At 42.0% G+C, this 18,259-nt stretch overlaps 1 protein-coding gene across 5 annotated transcripts in view; it reads right to left on the bottom strand.

Moving 5' to 3' along the window:
- GRID1 (glutamate ionotropic receptor delta type subunit 1) overlaps nt 1–18,031 on the bottom strand; it is a 484,393-nt gene extending 466,362 nt beyond the window's left edge. For all 5 annotated transcript variants that reach the window (XM_053983939.1, XM_053983935.1, XM_053983936.1 and 2 more), the window contains exons 1-2: nt 17,834–18,031; nt 15,548–15,703 (exon numbers count right to left, since the gene is read on the bottom strand). In XM_053983939.1, coding sequence (XP_053839914.1) covers nt 15,548–15,703; nt 17,834–17,912 — 235 coding nt within the window. In that variant the 5' untranslated portion in view covers nt 17,913–18,031. The remainder of the gene's footprint in view (nt 1–15,547; nt 15,704–17,833) is intronic.
- Nucleotides 18,032–18,259: the final 228 nt, after the last annotated feature.

The following is an 18,259-nucleotide window of genomic DNA, read 5'->3' as shown; positions in this document are numbered from 1 at the left end:
GGTTGAGAATCAAGCCAGGTGAAAGTTCACATGGTTACTGATGATTATAAAGTTATTCTTTCAAATCTCTGTGAACAAAAAGAAAGCAAGATGTGGTTCTTAGACTAAACTTCTATGAACTGAAGAAAGCTGAAGCATCTAATAAATTTAATAAATTAGAGCAGTAAAGCATTCTCAAATACAGTGATTTCTTTATACTTTGGAAAACAGCTAAGTTCATCAAAATACTCACAGAACTAATTCTATTTTCTATTTTAAGCAAATGGTCTGAGTTTTTACAAAAGCAGCAAACAACTACTGTTTGCTATTAATGGCAACAAATATAATCAACTTCAAATGTTCACATGCAAGATACAGAGGGAATTTGCTGCAATTTGTTCAAACGAGGCAGATGGGGAGGAGCACACAACTCCTATGATTTAGTGAGTCAGTGATAATAGAGACTGTGGTATTAGCGGTACTCAGCAACACTGTTGTACAAGAAAGGTCCCATTGTAGCACACTGCATTAACAGCAGCAAATCCTTGAGAGTCTTCCAGGCCTTGCCAGCCCAGACCCTTTGATGAATGATACAAACAGAAGATGAAATAATCACTCACTAGTTTACAAGCACTGAAGTGCAGCTATTAAAGAATTCTAGTCTGCATTATGACAGTGGAACAGTCATGCTTGGCAAACAGGCCAATATCTGAGCTTATGGTTGTCAGACATCCTGAATTCTTATCTTCATTTTATATTTCTCAGGCTTATACCTCCAGAGGGTTCTCCTCCTTCACATTGTATTTCCCCATAGAAAACAAGAATGAAAACAAGAGTTTTCATTCTGGAAAACTCAGAGGGGTTATTCCTCTGCTTGTCAGCTCCTAGATAAAGGCTTATCATTCAAGAACACCAGCTAATATTTCTAGTCTTGGTAGTCAGTTAATGATAAGAGAAAACCTCAGTACCAAAAAAAAAAACAAAACAAAAACAAAAACCAAAAAAAAAAAAAAAAACACCCAGATTATTATTTATTTTAAGGAAAATAAGCATGAAGTTAGTGACATAAAACACACTGTCATTTTATAGTTGGACTCAATAATCTTAAAGGTCTTTTCCAACCTAAATCCTTCTACAATTCTGTACTTATGTTCCATGCCAGGGACAAAGCTGGAAAGATCATTGGGATCACTGATTGCAATTCTCTGCAATCCCAGGAAAATATAATAAATGAGTCCATAATACATGGGTCCTGTGAACACCAAGGACTATTTCCTAAATCTTCTACAACTGGTTTCAACCTGAGAGTCACAGACCAACCTAGACAATTAAAAAAAGAATAAAAACCAACAACATCACCAAGTTTCAGTAGATTTAAATTATCAATGCACTCAGAAACTTTTCCAGAGGTACAGAAATGGAAAAAGCTTGAAAACAACTGGCCTACAGCCAGGCCAAAGTCTACAGTAAGAGGCCAAAGGCCAGAACCACAACACAACTCACGAGCAGAGCAGATGAAATTCGAGCTGCTGTACTGACCCCCAGCAATATCAAACAGTTCAGAAAACTCAGAAATGGATCACATCCAACAGAGCACAGGGAGTGAAAATGAAGTAAGAAGCAGTTCCCCACTTATCTTACCAAGGAGAAAAATTTCTTCACAAGTCCACATCTTGTTTAACCCACTTCTGATTTAAACAAGTGCTGCAGAGTGATAGAATTAAGCAAGAGGTGTGCCAGGCTAATTTACCAAATATCTCATCACTTCCTCTGGAACTTTGGTGATCAAAGGATGCCAGAAGTGAGAAGGCAGGGAAAGAAAATAAGGAATGAAGCTAAAGACTACCAAGCACCTTAAGCTATCTTTCAGGAGGAAGATCCCTTTTCGGGCCCCTCTTGTGTTGGGAGCAGGCATGAAGTATCTGATAGCACTTTGTAAGCACTGGGAAGAGGAACTCCAATCCCAAGGACACACACAGAGGTCACAAAGTTCTGTCTTCCTAACAGTGTTGTACAGATCAGAGCTTGGAAAAATTATTGGGACTCCCATTTCGCCTCACCTGACTATTTTCATACACCAGCAACCAAAGTTAGAGTTAAAATTCCACAATTTAAAACTTAATCCAGGATCAGCATCCAGAAAATCAATTGACCTTTCCCTGTATCAAGATAACTAATAATCTCAACAAGTTTACTTTCTATAGAAATACTTTTCTATAGAAAAAGAGATAAAATTAGTTTCCTGTAAAATCTCATCAAAAAGAGAATGTAATTATGAGGAGGATGGCATAATACTTTTAAAGCCATCTTGAGACAACCATCAATATACTTCAGAACATTTCAATGAATTTTATCAGCATTTAGGAAGGAAAAAGAATGCCTTGAGGCCAGCCCTGTCAGCAAATATTTCCCACCATTAACTTAAATCTCAGTATTATTTCAGATGACTGCATTGTAGGCACAATTTCCTAAAGCAGTGTGAATACTCTACTACATTGATGGCCACACTTTTCCCACATGAACCATGATTTGCAAATATGGATACAAAGGTAATTGGTGATCTTTTGGAAAGTTCACAGGCACACTTCACATTAACAACCTCTCATGAAGAAATTCACAGAACTTTGTAAAATTGGAATTCATGAGACAAAGATCAAACTACATCTTCATTTGTGTCTCTACAGTTTCGTAAGGAAAATTATTTTTTAGTACCTGGTAGAAAACTTTCTAACCAAAAGCTTTAAAAAATCTCTTTTTTTTCATATATGCAACATCACCATAAATATTTTTTTAATTGCCAAGTTTACATATATACTGACTTTTTTTGAGGAGCAATTTCATTTTCCCTCTTGCATGTCTATCTGAGCTGTAGCCCAGCTTCCTCAGATAGTTTACATCTTATCAACGCTATCATAAGTTTTTCTTCAGTTCTCAAGCTACTTATTAACATTGTAATAACACGCTAAATCTTGAAAATACCTCTTAAAATTCTCAGCTTCAAAGTGCATTCGCCAAAGGCCCTAGGATATATAACTATTTCTCAGTTAATGTGATAATCTGACAAGATATTTGCAAATTATACATTCAAAGTAGCCCTGAAGAGATGGAGATATGACAGAACTTTCTAAATCTATAAATTTATTTGTATTTCCTAAGTCTGGTTCACCTCACCAACAAAGTAGCTGGGTACAGATTTAAATGGCAAACAGATCAGAGCCTTCAATTTGCCTTGAGGGACTTCTCAGGGGAACTGGAGCCAGCAGAGCCTTTCCAACTGTTGCTGTGCTGTTCTGCACTCAGAGAAACTCCTATTTCTTCTTCAACCTCAGACAGAGCAATTTTACCTTATTAGTTCCCCTAATTGTCCTAGAAAGTGAATGGAGCAATCCAGACTTAACACCTTTTTCTGCCTATCCCTTGATCCTCTTGTGACAGAGTTTAAGTTGAATTTTGCCAGGTAAAGTGTTGTCTGTATGTAAGATATATATTTTTCTCCAGGGCCTTGTTCAGTAGTTTTCTGGGTTCCTCTGCTGCATTTCACAGTGTATGAATTTTACAGTTAACTTACACTCCATGCACAGGTTTTATACAGAGGTAAACTACACCCCTGAGCAATTTAGCAATGCTATTTCTGGAACAAGAAAAAAAAAAAAGGAAAGAAACACAACTTTCTACATTGTAAGTCTGTCACAAGTTACAGAATGTAAGATTTTCTCCCCTGCAAGCCCAAAAGAATGCATAATTTTAAAGTACATTTTATCTTTTTACAAACACAAGAGATCTAAGAGAATTTTCTTCCCTTTTAATTACCCCATGTCACAGCTTATTCATTTATTCTTCTAAGAAAATACATTTCAGAACCAAAACATGACACACATCCTGCTCCAAACCTTCCTCTTACAGCATCCTTTAGATGTGCCACTTCTACTGAGTCAACACAACCACCCACAACTTCTCACGGCAAGAGACAAAACTCCAGATTACAAACAGTCTCCCTGCAGGCCAGCAACAACAAAGACCAGTTACCAACATTACTAAAACCCAGTTTAGAGCCCCAGTGCCACCATGAATGCAGGACATGAACTCCCATCTTTGATCAACAAGCTATTTCTTGCATACCACCAAGTACTTTTCTTCATGTTGAGCTGCACAAAGTGCAACACCTCTTTGAACTTAATTAGCACAAGAAAGAAAACACAAACACCTTGAAATTATGACCACGCATAATCTGCCTCAAGTTCACAAAAGTTTTAGGAAATGCTTTTTGACTAAATTACCATTTTAGTCTGACTACATTTAGGTACTAGCATTGCCAGAATGCCCTATAGCAAATACAACTGACCACTGCTGTAATTTCTTTTTTACATTCCTGATATTTTGCCATTCTTTAGAGCTATAGAGATGCCTTGAAGAAGCAGCTCTGGCTTCTTGTCCCTGTGTGTTCTCCATTTCCTTATAATGGCAGTGATAGACAGCTTTAAAGGTTAAAATGTAAAATAAAAAAAATTTAAAAGAGAGGAAGATTACCCTTCATATCAGTGAAAGCAGGATGAGAGGCTTAATTCTGTAATGCAATGCTCACTGCAGCAGGTAACACAGAGGAAGCTACATGAAACTTAGAGGCTTCACCTGCTGGTCACTGAAAGGCAGTGAGTCTTCCAGAGGCACTTTTCATTTCCATAATGCAATCCCACTTCTTGTAATGTAAATGAAAAAGTCAAAACCTTAGTTTTGTCATGTAGGTATAGTAAGCATTTACAAACCTTAGAATATACCCTGACAAAGCATCTGTGTACTGCTGCCAACAGATGTCATCACGATGATTAAAATGTAGTGGAAATAAAATAATCCAGTAAATCATGAAAAGCGTGTTCATAAAATCTATTGCACTGAGCAGTAGCAGGGAAGAGGGAAGTATGGGGGGAACACCATGCTGCCAAACAACAGAAGACAGGTAAAAAAGACATCAGAATTTGAAGAGAAAATTTACATTTACAAACCTCACCAGGAGGTAGAATGATGGACCTGCTGCTCATACAAAATAGGGCATGGCTACAAGTGATGAAGTGGCTCTGGAAAGTGCAACCACAGACAGGAAAGCCTCCTCAGCTAGATGCTTTTGAGAAACTAGAGTTTTAGTTAAGAACCCCAGGCATAAAGATACCAGCTACAACTCTACAGTCCCTGACTTGACAATAAAACCATAAGAACAAACCAAATGGACAACAGAGAGAAACACTTCTTGAGAAAAATACTGGGTTACTGAAAAAAGTCTACTCAAAGACTGTAAAGACAGCACTAAGTCACTCAAAGACACTTTTGAGAACTAGGCTTGCAAATTTGATTCTAAAAGAATCATATATCACTAATTACATTGCCCAGTTGATCCTCAGTTTCATATGATGTTACATTATATTTCAAAACAGTAGTGTAAAAGCAAAGACACACCATGGTCACAAAAATGTAAACTGCCCTTAACACATAACAAAGCATTAAGCCTTTAGAAAGACAGTTTTTTTAAAATAAAAAAAAAAATTTAAAAAATAAAAAAAAAATAAAAGCTGGGTAGTGCTGAAACATGAGATAACTTTTCATGTGGACTACACAATACTTTAACCCAGATATGGGCATGCTCCTGTCAAGCTATCCTGGGCACGGGCTTTCTACAAGCTGAGGTTTGTCAGCCTCAACTTCTGCTACACTGTATCTTTCCCCATCCCATCCTGTGAGCAAAAATTCCTTTTCTCCTCTTGGAAAGTGAAATGCCTTGCACAGGCCAATTATTTGCAAAATGATTACTGGTCTAAGATGTGGCACCTCTGCCCTTCTCCAGCTGCTTTAAAAACCAGACCCATACTGTGCAAACACCTTGCTCAGACCAGAGGAGGAACAAGCTTTTTCTGTTTCTGTTTGGGTCACTAAGTCCTACCTATATCAAAAACACTGTTACTTCCACAGTAACTGATGAACTTCAGGACAAAAGCAAGCTGAAAAGAAAGGGGGAAAAAAGGAAGTTTCACAAAAAAAAAAAAAAAAAAAAAAAAAAAAAAAAAAAAAAAAAACACCAAAAAAAACCCCACCAACTTAAAGCAGATAATTGGGCTGCTCCCTTTTATTTTTGTGGACTTCAACATCCTAATCCTCTCCGGTAACATCCTAATCCTCTCTGGTTTAGCCCTTGCAGACATCACATCCTAAGTTCCTTTTCTCTAAACTTTTCAGATAACTTTTCTCATTCCAAAAATATTTTCAAGTAGGATAGAAAATGGGCAAATCATCAGTCATTTCAATTAGAATGCAGCTAATATTTCACACAAGATAATGCTTAATTTACATCAGTTTACTTTGGAGTTATGAAGCATTTTTTAAATCAATGTAAAATTAAGTTTAAACAAATTGTTTAAAAAATAAGGATTTGCAAATGCACAAGACACTGAGAGACTGTCTCCTGTAAGCAAACTCCTCCTTCCACCATCCCAAGTTTTACCTTTATTTAGGAGCAGGGAGATTAAGAAGACAAAGGGCTATGGAAATGCTCTAGATCATTACACAGCTTCTCTATTGAAAGTATTATCAAGCAGCAAATAATTGGTGTTTCCTAAATATCATCTAATGGCACAAATAGGGTCATTTATGCACTGACAAAGACAATTTTCATTAACTTTACAAACATTCAGTTCTGTGGAAAATCCTTTTATTCAATTTCTACATAAGAACAAACCAGATTGTCAATGAGATTTTGAGGATATTGAAAGCATTCCATCAGCAATGTTACTAGTTAAAATCTCTTAGACTCAGATAAGTAAATTAAAAAGCAGAGGATAAAATGACTAAACTGAGGAATAGGATACTTAATAAGTCCCTGGCCCCACTGGAAGATTTTGGCTTGAGATTCATGTGTTTATATGAGAGAAATTAATTTCTTAGATATTATTCTGTTGACTATATGGGGGAGAAATTGTTTTCTTGCTGTCCTTTTACTCCCTCTATGAAAGGTTGCTAAGGAAATAGTTCTCAGTAAGGTCAAGCAGCAGAAACCCTGCTGTGTGTTTTAATGTAGCCAAACAACACTTGAAATTAATGCCTCTTGGTTCTTGTTACCTTTAAGGACTGGCTGTTAGTGCTTTCCAGTATTCTTACTGCATACATGAATATGTAATAGGCAGAAGAGAGAAAATGGACAGGCACAACAGGGTCAGAATGAAGGAACTTCACAAAAGCTGTGCTAGTACAGACAGCTTCTTCCTGATAAGGTAAACCTTTCAGTCTATGAAAAGCACTCCAAACTTATAAACCTGAACCCTTTTTCAAACACAGCAATCAAATCTCCAAATTATAATTAAATGCAAGCTATTAGGAAAAACATAAAAGAAAGCCTTTCAACATAGTTCACATTTCAGATATTTATTGCCTGAAAGTTATGTAAAGGAAAGAAAACCTGGCATATTAGCATATCATTGTTATCTGCTTTTGAAATTATTACAGATCTACATATGATATAAAATGAGTATCTCAAAATGTTCTATACTACTTAACAATCTCACTTCAGTTTCCTTGACAAGATTACTAATATGGAAAGAGCTGCACTAAGGATCAGCATCAGCTGCTCCCCTTCTTCAGTGAAGAGTGAAATGGAAAGGATTCTCAGGATGACACCAAGGATTTCAACCTCAGAGCCAACACAGTCCTATGTAAGGAAATCTGCAGGATTCATATGTGCTCTGTGCATAAAACATGTTATTCCTCAGTCTGAAACCTGACCACTTTCCACAGGTTTCCAAATGGAAAGGACCCACAGCATTTCTGTGTGTAAGAAAAATCACTGCAAGTACTATTACATCAAAATAAAAGAAGTGTAAAAATGTGAAATTGAACATGTGAACCATTTTTCAAAATCATCAACTCAAATAACTGAAAATTATGGAAAAATCTCTTGCCAAGAAAAAAAATAAAAAAGAAGAACTCTGTGGATCAATTTCATTCTAGCAGGTCACTTTCAGAAAAACACACACATTTGCAGGTTTTAAAAATAAAACTTAAATTTCCAGCAATTACAAGACTCACACAGCAGCACGACTTCAACAATCTAAGTAATGGTTTTTTTCTGAGGGGCAAGTTGAAAAAACACCTTCAAGCACAAGATGACAGAGACAAAAAAAGACACAGCAGGAATTCTCCTCAGAGGAAATGTATTATGAATAAAAGTATGAGAAACATTTTGATTTTTTGCCAAAAAAAGACTTTGGCTGCTCTGAAATGACAAAAAGTGAAATCTGAAGTAACTGTTTCAGCGACAGTCTTGGTGTGCTGTAGTCTTACAGTCGGGCACTATTATAGCTGCATAACTTGGCTTTGAGGCTTTGTTTTGTTTTCCTTCCAGTAAACAACTGTGGTAAGCCACAAACAGTTTTAATAAACATGACATCTCCTCCATTCAAAGAACGTGCAGCTTTAACTACTTTCACTGTACCACTCAACCTCACCACGAAAAATCACAACAAAATATTAAATTCATCTCATTCAGCAAGTATAAAGATGTAATTTAAAATGTAATACTTAGATAGTCAATCCCCTAATCATCTGTAGCTGGAAGATTCTAAACAAAAAAAGGCTCAAGGCATATTCCCTGCTGGACACATTACAGTAAGTCTAGCAATTAAATTATTTGTACAGAGTATATGGGCAAGCATGTATATGCATATATCCAGACTGTATTTCACAGTTCAGGATCTTGTTCTTGAGCCATTATTTTAACTAGATCAGGCTGAGGAGGTTTTGTGTACTTATTTTGCTTTTACAGATCCTCCTCCACATTAATGACTGAGAACAGCTGCCACAGACAAACAAAGTGCTCAGAAAATTATTTTCTGTAAAAAATAAAAAAATAAGTGAAACACAAAGAAAATCTTTAACCCTGAAACACATTCCCTAACATTTTTATGAACCCTGCTTATTTCTGATCTTTCAGGATAATTTCTAGCATACCAGTTAATGAGTAGCATATTTTCCATAATGAAATCCCAGAATAAGAAACCCAACTGCAGCTCCTTGGTAAATAAGCAGGATCAGCAGCAGGATCAATGGGAAAGACTATTACATACTGAAAAAGGACTGTAGCCTAACCTGCAGCTAATTTTCTATATGAGACCCTCAAAATAGATGGGTCACCCACACCTTACATGGAAACAAAAGTATTAGCAAGTCTGCAATTAGAAGAAAGAAGAAATGCACTTAACCTGCTATGCAGATGGAGGAAGTAAAAAAAAAAAAAAAAAAAACCAAAAAAAAACCCAAAAAAACCTTTCAAACTAAGTCTTTTAACTGCAAAGCAAGAAAATAAGGCATACCCTGTCATCCTACAGCAAGCAGGGACTGAGATGCCTCTCATGGCCTCCTCTCCACCCCTAGACTCCACCAAGCTGGGGCAGGACCAGGTGCTCCAAACAGGTCCCAGCTACACTGCTGGTACACCTTCTTTTCCACAGAAAGCCTCTTGCTCCCTTGGGATGCTCAGCTGTGGCACGTCCTTGCTCCCCTGAGTGCCTGCAGCACCAGTGTGTGACAGTGTCTCACCAAGCTCTGGGCAGCCCAGCCCCAGCCTGAACTGACAGGAGCCTCTGCAAAGGCAAAGCATGTGGCTGGGGTGGAACTAACCTGGTACAGCCTGTAAAAACACCCAAACCACACCAGGGGTGTGCTGGAGTGGGACTGCCTCCCAAAAGTACCAAATATTCTGTACCTGCCATTAAACTGTGATCAGAACAGAACAGCTGTTGGCTACCAAGCAACAAACAGCAAGAGGGATGAACCAACAGTACAAAGGGGATATAGATATTGGCCCATAGATTGTAGCCTGCCTTCATCCTCAGCACCAAAGGGACTCCTTCATGGGCAATAAACTCCTTTCCTTCCTACTGCATGCCCCTGCTTTCAACATAACAAAAGCACAAGAATATCAGGAGATCGACATTTTAATTTGCTGTTTTCATTAGCTCTGAAAACACTCTTGTTTATAATATACCAAGACGTACAACTGTAGAGCATAAAAACACAAGCACAATGAGATGACAGTGTCACAGATGTCTTCACTGTGGCAGTCCTTAACAAGTCGTGCTCTGACCTCAGAGGGCCCAGGGAGGTAAAACTGTTAAACCCATTCACCCCACTGAGCAACAGCTTTTAAATGCAGAGAACCAGCAGAAAAAAAACGTGTCATGGCACAGCAAAGCATCTCTGACCACTGGTGGGAACCCCTATCTACACTTTCTGGTTGACTTTTAAAAACTGTTGAAAGTTGGTATTAAACTGAGGAAAAAAAAGTATGTAACATTATGTGCTTTCCAGAGAGTTAGGAGTGCACCTGTCAAAACTTCCAAACAAGACCTTGCACCTCAATGAAAACAGTGTGATATCTGTGTTCAAGCATGGAAGAAGAGCAGATAAAGGTAAAGTTATTTGACAGTGAAAGACTCAAGAGAAAACACTGGACAAAAACTGACAGTACGTCGATATAAACCAATCCTTTGCAATTCTGGTGGATGAGTTTTTTTTTTAATACTTTACTTAAAAAGTCTAGGTGCAGCCAATAGGTTCTACCTATGGACCCAGTTCCCCAAGCCAGTGCAGTCAAATCAATAAAGTTTTGGTTTTTGCGTTTATTTTCTTTAACAAATTTTTTAAAAATTAAAAATAATAATAATAATTTTTAAAAGCCCTAGTAATTTGTACATGCAATATTTCATGAATAAATGTAAATAGCAATGGAGCTGCTGAGTCTGGCTCTCCAGATCTGTATTTCACCTTATTTGATCAGCTTACATCTTCTCAGCAAATAAAACTGTAGAAAGCAACTCTGGTTGTAACATTAAATATATGTGTTGAGACAAGATAGCTCGAGAGCCATGTGCTGATCTATCTCCCTGAGATCCAGTGGCGTGATGTGTGGGAATGGCTCAAAGCTGTGCCACGGGAGGTTTAGACTGGACACGAGGAAGCATTTCCTTACTGCAAGGGTGGTCAGACTCTGGAACAGCCTTTCCAGAGAGGTGCTTGATGCCACAAGCCTGTTAGTGGTTGAGGCATTTGGACATTGCTCTTAATAACACGCTCGAACTTTTGGTCAGCCCTGAATTATTCAGGCACCTGGACTAGATATTGTTGTAGGTCACTTCCAGTAGTCTATTCTGTCTATTCTATTTTATATCAAGTACATATCATTACCGAGTGCTACAGACGATGATAACAGATCACATTCACTCAATGGTATACAGCACAGACACCCAAAAACTCAGCAGCTCTGAGTTGCTCTGAAACCACAGCAGTGTGTATGGGACTGACAATAAACCCATTTATGGAACACCATTCTTGTTCTCAAATCACATTCTGATTTTCCAAATTTGTTCTGGTTTCCAGAACTGACAGCATTTTAACATCAACAAGCACACATACAAGGCCTCTCAAATTAGAAACAATTCATTTCAAATTGCTATGCAGAAAGAACAGCAAGTTTCAGCTCCAGGAAAGCTCCATAGATGTGTAAGCATCATCCACTGAGAAAATGGGGTTTAAAGTTTTGCAGTTTCTGAGTAAAAGGCTTCTTTGGATCCCTTCTCCTAAGGGCACTACAAACAGCAAGTATTAGCTTTCTCATGTCATAGTTTTGACCTACAGCTAACTATGCCCCCTTTGAAAGCAACATTTTAAAAACTTACAGGTCAGTTTTGTTTGGGTTTTTTTTGTTTCAAGATGTCATCACATTTTCAAGCCCACCCAAAAAACTTTGCCGCCCACACATCATGCACACAGTCCCTTCTGAGTATCAATGACAGGCTCAGAAATCTCAATTTGATCTGAAAGCTTAAAAAGTAGCTTTGAGATTATTTGAATCCTTGAATCGCAAAAAGGTTACTACAGTACTAGTTTAAATACACACCACACAAAAACAAGCTCACACTGCAACCACTTAACTGAAACTGAGCACATAACTCTTTTGGAAGCAACAATCTAGTTTAACTTCACATTTGTGGTTTGAGCTTATTCCTCTAAATCATATGAAAAGAACAATGATTCCCCATGTATATTTCCTCACATAACAGTCAGTGAGAAAACAATTTTTCCCTCAAGTAATTGCCACATACATAAAAACAATATTATATAAAATGCAACGACTGCTTGCAAGGCTAGACAAAACAGGCCTATTTTATGCATACACCAGGGTCTGTTCGTTCTTTACTGTTTCATCCCTTGCCACTGGAGTTCCTTGCACCCATTTGCTGCACTTTGTTATAGAATGAGTTTGATGGGACCAAAACAATCTCATTACTTACTGGCACAACAGGATCTTGTTTATACAATATACATTGAAATGAAAGACAAAGAAGGAAATAAAATTTATACTTTTTCTTAATTGCAGTTCTCTGGTACCTGTCACAACCGTTAACATGAGTGTCCACCAAGTCTTTGGAGAAAAAGTATCTCTGAATTTTATTTAATGATTTCAGTCACCAGAGACTATCACTATAGCTCCCTTATCTCACTATAGCAAAATCCCTAGAGTTTTTTTGGTTTTTTTTTCCCAAAATCTAGCAATACTTCTCAGCACATCCCAGCACTTAAAACTACTCTGCATGAAAAGCAAGGTATCTTTTGTTTGGCCTTTAGTTCTGTGAATGCATTGCACCTCCAAGAAAACCCTGCTGGTGCTACTCTTCTGTGCTTCCTACCCATGCAGATGTTCTCTAACTGCGCAGTAAATGCCAGGACAAACACATGCTAGAACTACCTCTGTCAGTAATTAAAGTTTCATCATTGTGTAGTAGACATTGTTACAAGGAGTGATGACTTTCTGTAATTCTACCAGCACAATATCATTGAAATGAAGGTCCCTCTTTGAAGTTCTCTTTTAAAAGGACTTAAGGATAATTTACAATGTCATCTTACAAGACTGTGCAAAAGACACTTCAAATAAAAACAGTATTTGATTGGTTTCCTTGTGTGAACTATTTTGGTGGTGATAGACAATGGTCTATTTTTATTCCAAATTGGTTTTCACTTGTAAAAAAAAGTTCCATCCCTGTGAAGCTAAGGCTTGCAACATTGATTTCCATGCCATTGCTTGGAAAGATGCTGCAGAAGAGTGATGTGGATGTCAGGGTATTTTATGTAGTGGCAGCAAGATTCTGTGAGCAGTCTGGGCAGCGTATTTGCTCCAGGTTGTTCTGACTACTACATTCAGTATTTTATCAAAATGAGCAGGACATCCATACAGTGAGATACAATGAGATTTTGAATAGTCAGAGCAACATCAAGTAACCCTGGGCAATGAGACACTGCTCAGTAGGAACAGACCAGCAACTTGTACATCCCATAGATTATTCTGTTCACATGGATGGCAGTTTCAAAGGTAGGAAATTAAATATTAAATTTAAAAAAAAAAAAAAAAAAAAAAAAAAAAAAAAAAAAAAAAAAATCTGACCTGAACTAACAAAGCAAGCCAGGAAATTGAGCAAAGTCAGACACTCTTCTTAGGCCTCCCATTATGGTAAGCTTTTATTTGCAGAAAGGATCATTCCACAGTCCTCCCAAAAGAAAACACCTTGATGTGCCTTAATGAAGCAGTGATAGAGAACAAGTTCTTTTTGGAATTGTGAAGAATCATCAACCACTTCCTTAATTCTCCAGCATGGTATCAGCTCATCAAAGAGCAATTCCAACTGCAATGGGCAGTGAAAAAGCATCTTGGAAGGGACATCAATGAGCCCTGAAAGAGCATCTTGGAAGGGACAGTAGAAAACATCTTTATTTACATATATTCAGGTAGCACAAAACTCTTGTAACAAAATGGCTGAAAATCTGACCAGGTTTTTTTCTGTGGATGCAGCATAGAAATTCAACAGAGAGAATTTATTTTCATAGTAGTCTTCATAAATGCAACCCCAATCTTCAATGTTAGCAAATAACTCAATTTTAAAAAAGTATTACTAGACCAAGAAGAATTCTCCACTAGGTCATGCTTTCCTGCTTTTAACAAAACTAAGCAAAGGGACCCCATCCACCAGACTGCCAGCTCAGTTCGCTGGGCATTCAAAATGGTTTCATACAGTTTTACTTCTGAGAAGAGACATTGTAGAAAGCTATTGTTCAGCCAGCCAACTACTGTCACTTCCATGAATATGAATAAGCTCCAATATAGGACACTGAGTTTTTGCAAATGTAAGAAGATCCAATTGTTCAGTTATTCTTTGCCAATAAATCAACCCATCAGTATTTAGAGATTTTTGGTTTCCTCTGGTGTCTGAATATGTGGGTAGAATTTTGTTTTCAAGTCCCCTTCTTCCCATTTTCATAAACTTTTTTTTTCATATCACCTTGCTAAGTTTTCAGAGCAGCTGAAGCAATCCTACTGTCAATGGGATGAGGCCCTTGAAAATATCTATATTGCTGTTTCTTCTGATAATATTAACTAGCACCTACTCTGAGGAAAAGAGCAAGCAGAAGAAATTGTTCAGAGTTCATGAAAATTAACATTTGGAATAATTTTGTAGCCATAATTTACATGTACACAACTTAGACATAAATACATATGGATTAATGCAAATTTTCATACCGGGAAAGATCCGCTGTGCTCTGTAAAACTAAGGGTAAGGCTGGTGATGAATCATTTTTTTAAATATTCTAGTCTGGGTATATAAATAGCTTTCTGTTTCTAGAATAATTACTACTGAAAAATACAGCTTCTTAAATAACCTAGGCCATAATTAACCTTCGCTTCATTAAATCACCAATAATATCTTTTTAAAGTCTTATTTGTAAAGGCAAGCTGATTAATTTAAACGTTTCCCTTTTGAAAAAAAAAAAAAAAAATCTAACTGGAATGGTTTACCAACGTAGCTACTTTTCAGATCTTGCAAACTCTGGGAAGGCTTTCAGCCGGCTCCCTCACCCCCTGCCCGGCCCCCCGAGGGAGGTCCACGCTCACGTCGCAGCCCCGGCCCTGCCTCCCTGGATGCTCGGGGAGAGGTACCGGCTTGTGCCCGCACCTTCCGCGGCCGCTCCGGCCAGAGTCAAACCCCCTGCCCGGCCCCTCGGTGCCGCATCACCGCCTCCCTCCCTGCGGGCGGGACCCTTCCCGTGCCCTGTCCCTCCGCGTCCACGCGTGGCCCTGCTGGTGGCACGAAGGCAGCGGTGCGACGTGGCCCGGCCTGCTCTCCGCACTGGCGGAGCCAGGAGCGCTGTGGAGCCCCCATGCCCCCCGCTGCCCTCCCCTGTCCGGCCGTCCCAGCGCAGCGCGGCTGCCGCCCCGGCCCGGGCAGCCCTGCGCGCACGGCCGGGCCCGGCTGGGCTGGGCTGGGCACGGCGCCGCCACCGCCGCACCGCGCCTTCCCTCCCCTTTCCTTGTAAGACAGCGCCAACCCCCGACCGAAGAAAAGTTTCCAGCCGAGCGCCAGGACAGGTCCGGGCTGTCACCGGCGCCCCCTCCCCGCCGATGGGACGGGAAGAACCTCTTACAGCCCCGTCCCGTCCACGTACCCAACCCTCCCGTGCCGTGGATACCGCCCGAGGCGCTCACCTTCCTGCACCGCATGGAAGGGGTTGTTGGCCTCTATGAGCTTGATGGAGTAAGTGATTTTCTCGCTCTGGAGGATGTCGTCATTGAGGTTCAGATCCGACACCGCCTGCTTGAACACCTCGTCGTCCTTGGCAGCATTGCCTTCGAAAATGGCACCTGAGGGGAGGAAGGCGGCAGAGGGTGAGGAGGGCTCGGCCAGGACCCCCACTCCCCTCTGGGCCGTGCAGGGCTCAAGCCGGCTCGCACGGCACCGGGTGGGGCAATCCCGGTGGCACCGGGCGCCTGTGGGGCCGGGCCACACACGTGGGCAGCCTGGAACCGGGCACGGGGCAGCGCAGCGTTCCTCCCGGTCACTTCTGCTCCACCGGCACTTACGGAGCCCTGAACCAGAGGCACGGCGGGATGATGGACTTGCTTCGCCAGTGACGGGAAAGGGAGCAGGTTTGGAAACTCCACCAACTTTTTGCTCGCTGCTCGCCTCTCTCTGGGATGCTGCCTTTCGGGACGCGGTTTTATTGAGGCTTAGAAGCACACACGAACGTGAAGCCGGGATTTGTGTCCAGTAACCTGGAAGCTTTAATTTCACTGTCCTGTTTATGCAGTTAACGTGAAAACATCTGGCGATGTGTGTTACATAAAATCCCTCTCCGCGGAGCGTGTGTGTGCCCACGCCAGGCTTACTGCCCTGCTCTACGCGGCTCTGGGAGATCTTTAGAGTTGGCAACAAAACAAGCAAAAAGCATTATTCCCCAGTCTGGAAAAGTCCTGCTGATTCACACCGTGGTGCCTGTGGCTTGAGCCTCCGTGCACTGCCCGTGTGCATCACAGCTCTGCACACAGCAGCTCCCCGCTCCTGCCCAGCGGACCGCTCTTTCTGCCAGCACTTAGTTAGCAAACAGCGCCCGGGCTGAAGTTCGTGCGGGGAGAAGCCGAGGTGACACGGTCCCCGTGCAAAAGAAGCGTGGCCGAGAGCGAGACCCGCGGAAGTTCCTTCACCCACTCTTCTACCCCGACCCTTCCCCAAGGCGGCCCCGCCGCCTCCCTTCCTCCCCGCGGGGCTGGCCTCGGGGCCGCAAGGGTCTGTCCTGCCCTGGGGACTGCCCCTGGGCCGGAGCCCCCCGCTGCGGTCAGGGCTGACCCCGTCTCCTTAATGGCTCCGCAATGCTGTCTGCCTTGGCTGCGCCCCCAGGCTCCGGAGGCGAGCGGCGGCGACCGGAGCCTCCTTCCCACGGCCCCGGAGCTGTCCGTGCCGGGAAACTTGTTACAGGGCTGGTCCCCTTCTCCCCTTCCCTGCCTCGGGTTGACACGGGACTTTCTTCCCGTATCCGTGGAGCCTCCCTTCGCCAGGATGGCTCCTACGCCGGCCCCCTCCTTTTTCTGATCTCCCATCCTCCCCGAAAGGCTGGTGGGAATTACGGCTTTTCATTTCCCGGACATACTCCCGTTTCCTCTTCTATCATCCTCCACAAGTGATTCTCTCCCCCCTCTCCGCCCCTACACATCCTCATTTTCGTTCCTGCTGGTACCTTTCAACACCAGCCAAAAGGTGACTGCAGAGCCTCGCTTTTGCTTGCCAGGCTTCCCGCGGACATCACCGTGCCTTGCTCCCAGAAGCCATAAAAGTTCACATCAGCCTTTCCTTTGCCTCTTATTCATCCCTCTCTTCCTCCCACTGATCCAGCCTTCTTGCTGCCCAGGGGTTTTAATGAGATCTTATTCAAACCACAACAGTTGCGCGCATAGACACACACACACGCACACACTCACACAGAGCCGCTGCAAAGCTCTCCTTTCTAACCCTTTCCCAGCCAAGTTCCCCCCTCCGCCCCCCGCATTCCGAATTGGCTGACACCTGCTACGGCAGGGGATGGAAACCAGGGGATTATCTCCCCGAAAGTTTTCCCTGCGAGCACGTTCAGATTATGCCTCTCTCCTGCTCGGGTGATGGGGGCGGTTGTTTGTTTTCGGTGGCGAGGAGGCGGGGGGTGGGGGGGAAGAAAGCCTTTCCACGCAAACAGGTCCAAGCAGAGACTCCCCAGCCACATGGGAGACCGCAGCGGCGGCCCCGGCGGGTCCTCTGCCCGGCGCACAGGCGGCATTTCGGCCTTAACTTTACAACCGGGGGCAGAATACAGCTGCCTTCCTCCCATCTGTCCTCCTGTCTCTCCGCGGAGTTGGGTTCCACCGCTGCCCGTGACATTATCGCGGCTAAACGAGACGCTTCCTTTATATATTTATTTATCTACCGCGTCCCTCTCCAACACCCCCCCCCGCTCCCTCTCTTACCAATGTGGATGATGGAGTCCGCCCGCACCGAAACGCTCTGAAATATCCAGGGGAAAAGCCAGAGCATCAACACTTCCATTTCCAGCCTCTCGCACAGCACATCAGCCCGGGTTTGGTGGAGAGACGGGGGAAAGAAAAAAAAAGGCGCAAGGGCAGGTGGAGCAAGGCAGCGGGCGCGGAGGGGAGATGCCCAGACACCCCCCCTCTTAGAAAAAAAATCCCAAAATACCCCAGCACCCCAAGAATTATCCAAGATTGAGGAAAACGGGTGATGGGGAAGGGGGGAAAAAAAAAAAAAAACCAAAAATAAAACCGGGGCTAGAAAATCACGGAGGTAGATCCCGGCTTGGCAGGCGGCGCGGCGGAGCCTCCAGCGCTCGGTGTGTGCCGGGGCGCCGGCAGACCGCGAACTGCGGAGCGGCCCCC

This window comes from Vidua macroura, chromosome 8 (assembly GCF_024509145.1).
Source record: "Vidua macroura isolate BioBank_ID:100142 chromosome 8, ASM2450914v1, whole genome shotgun sequence".
NCBI lineage: Eukaryota > Metazoa > Chordata > Aves > Passeriformes > Viduidae > Vidua > Vidua macroura.
The sequence above is the reverse complement of the archived record's forward strand: the minus strand, read 5'-3'. Positions and strand labels throughout refer to the sequence as shown.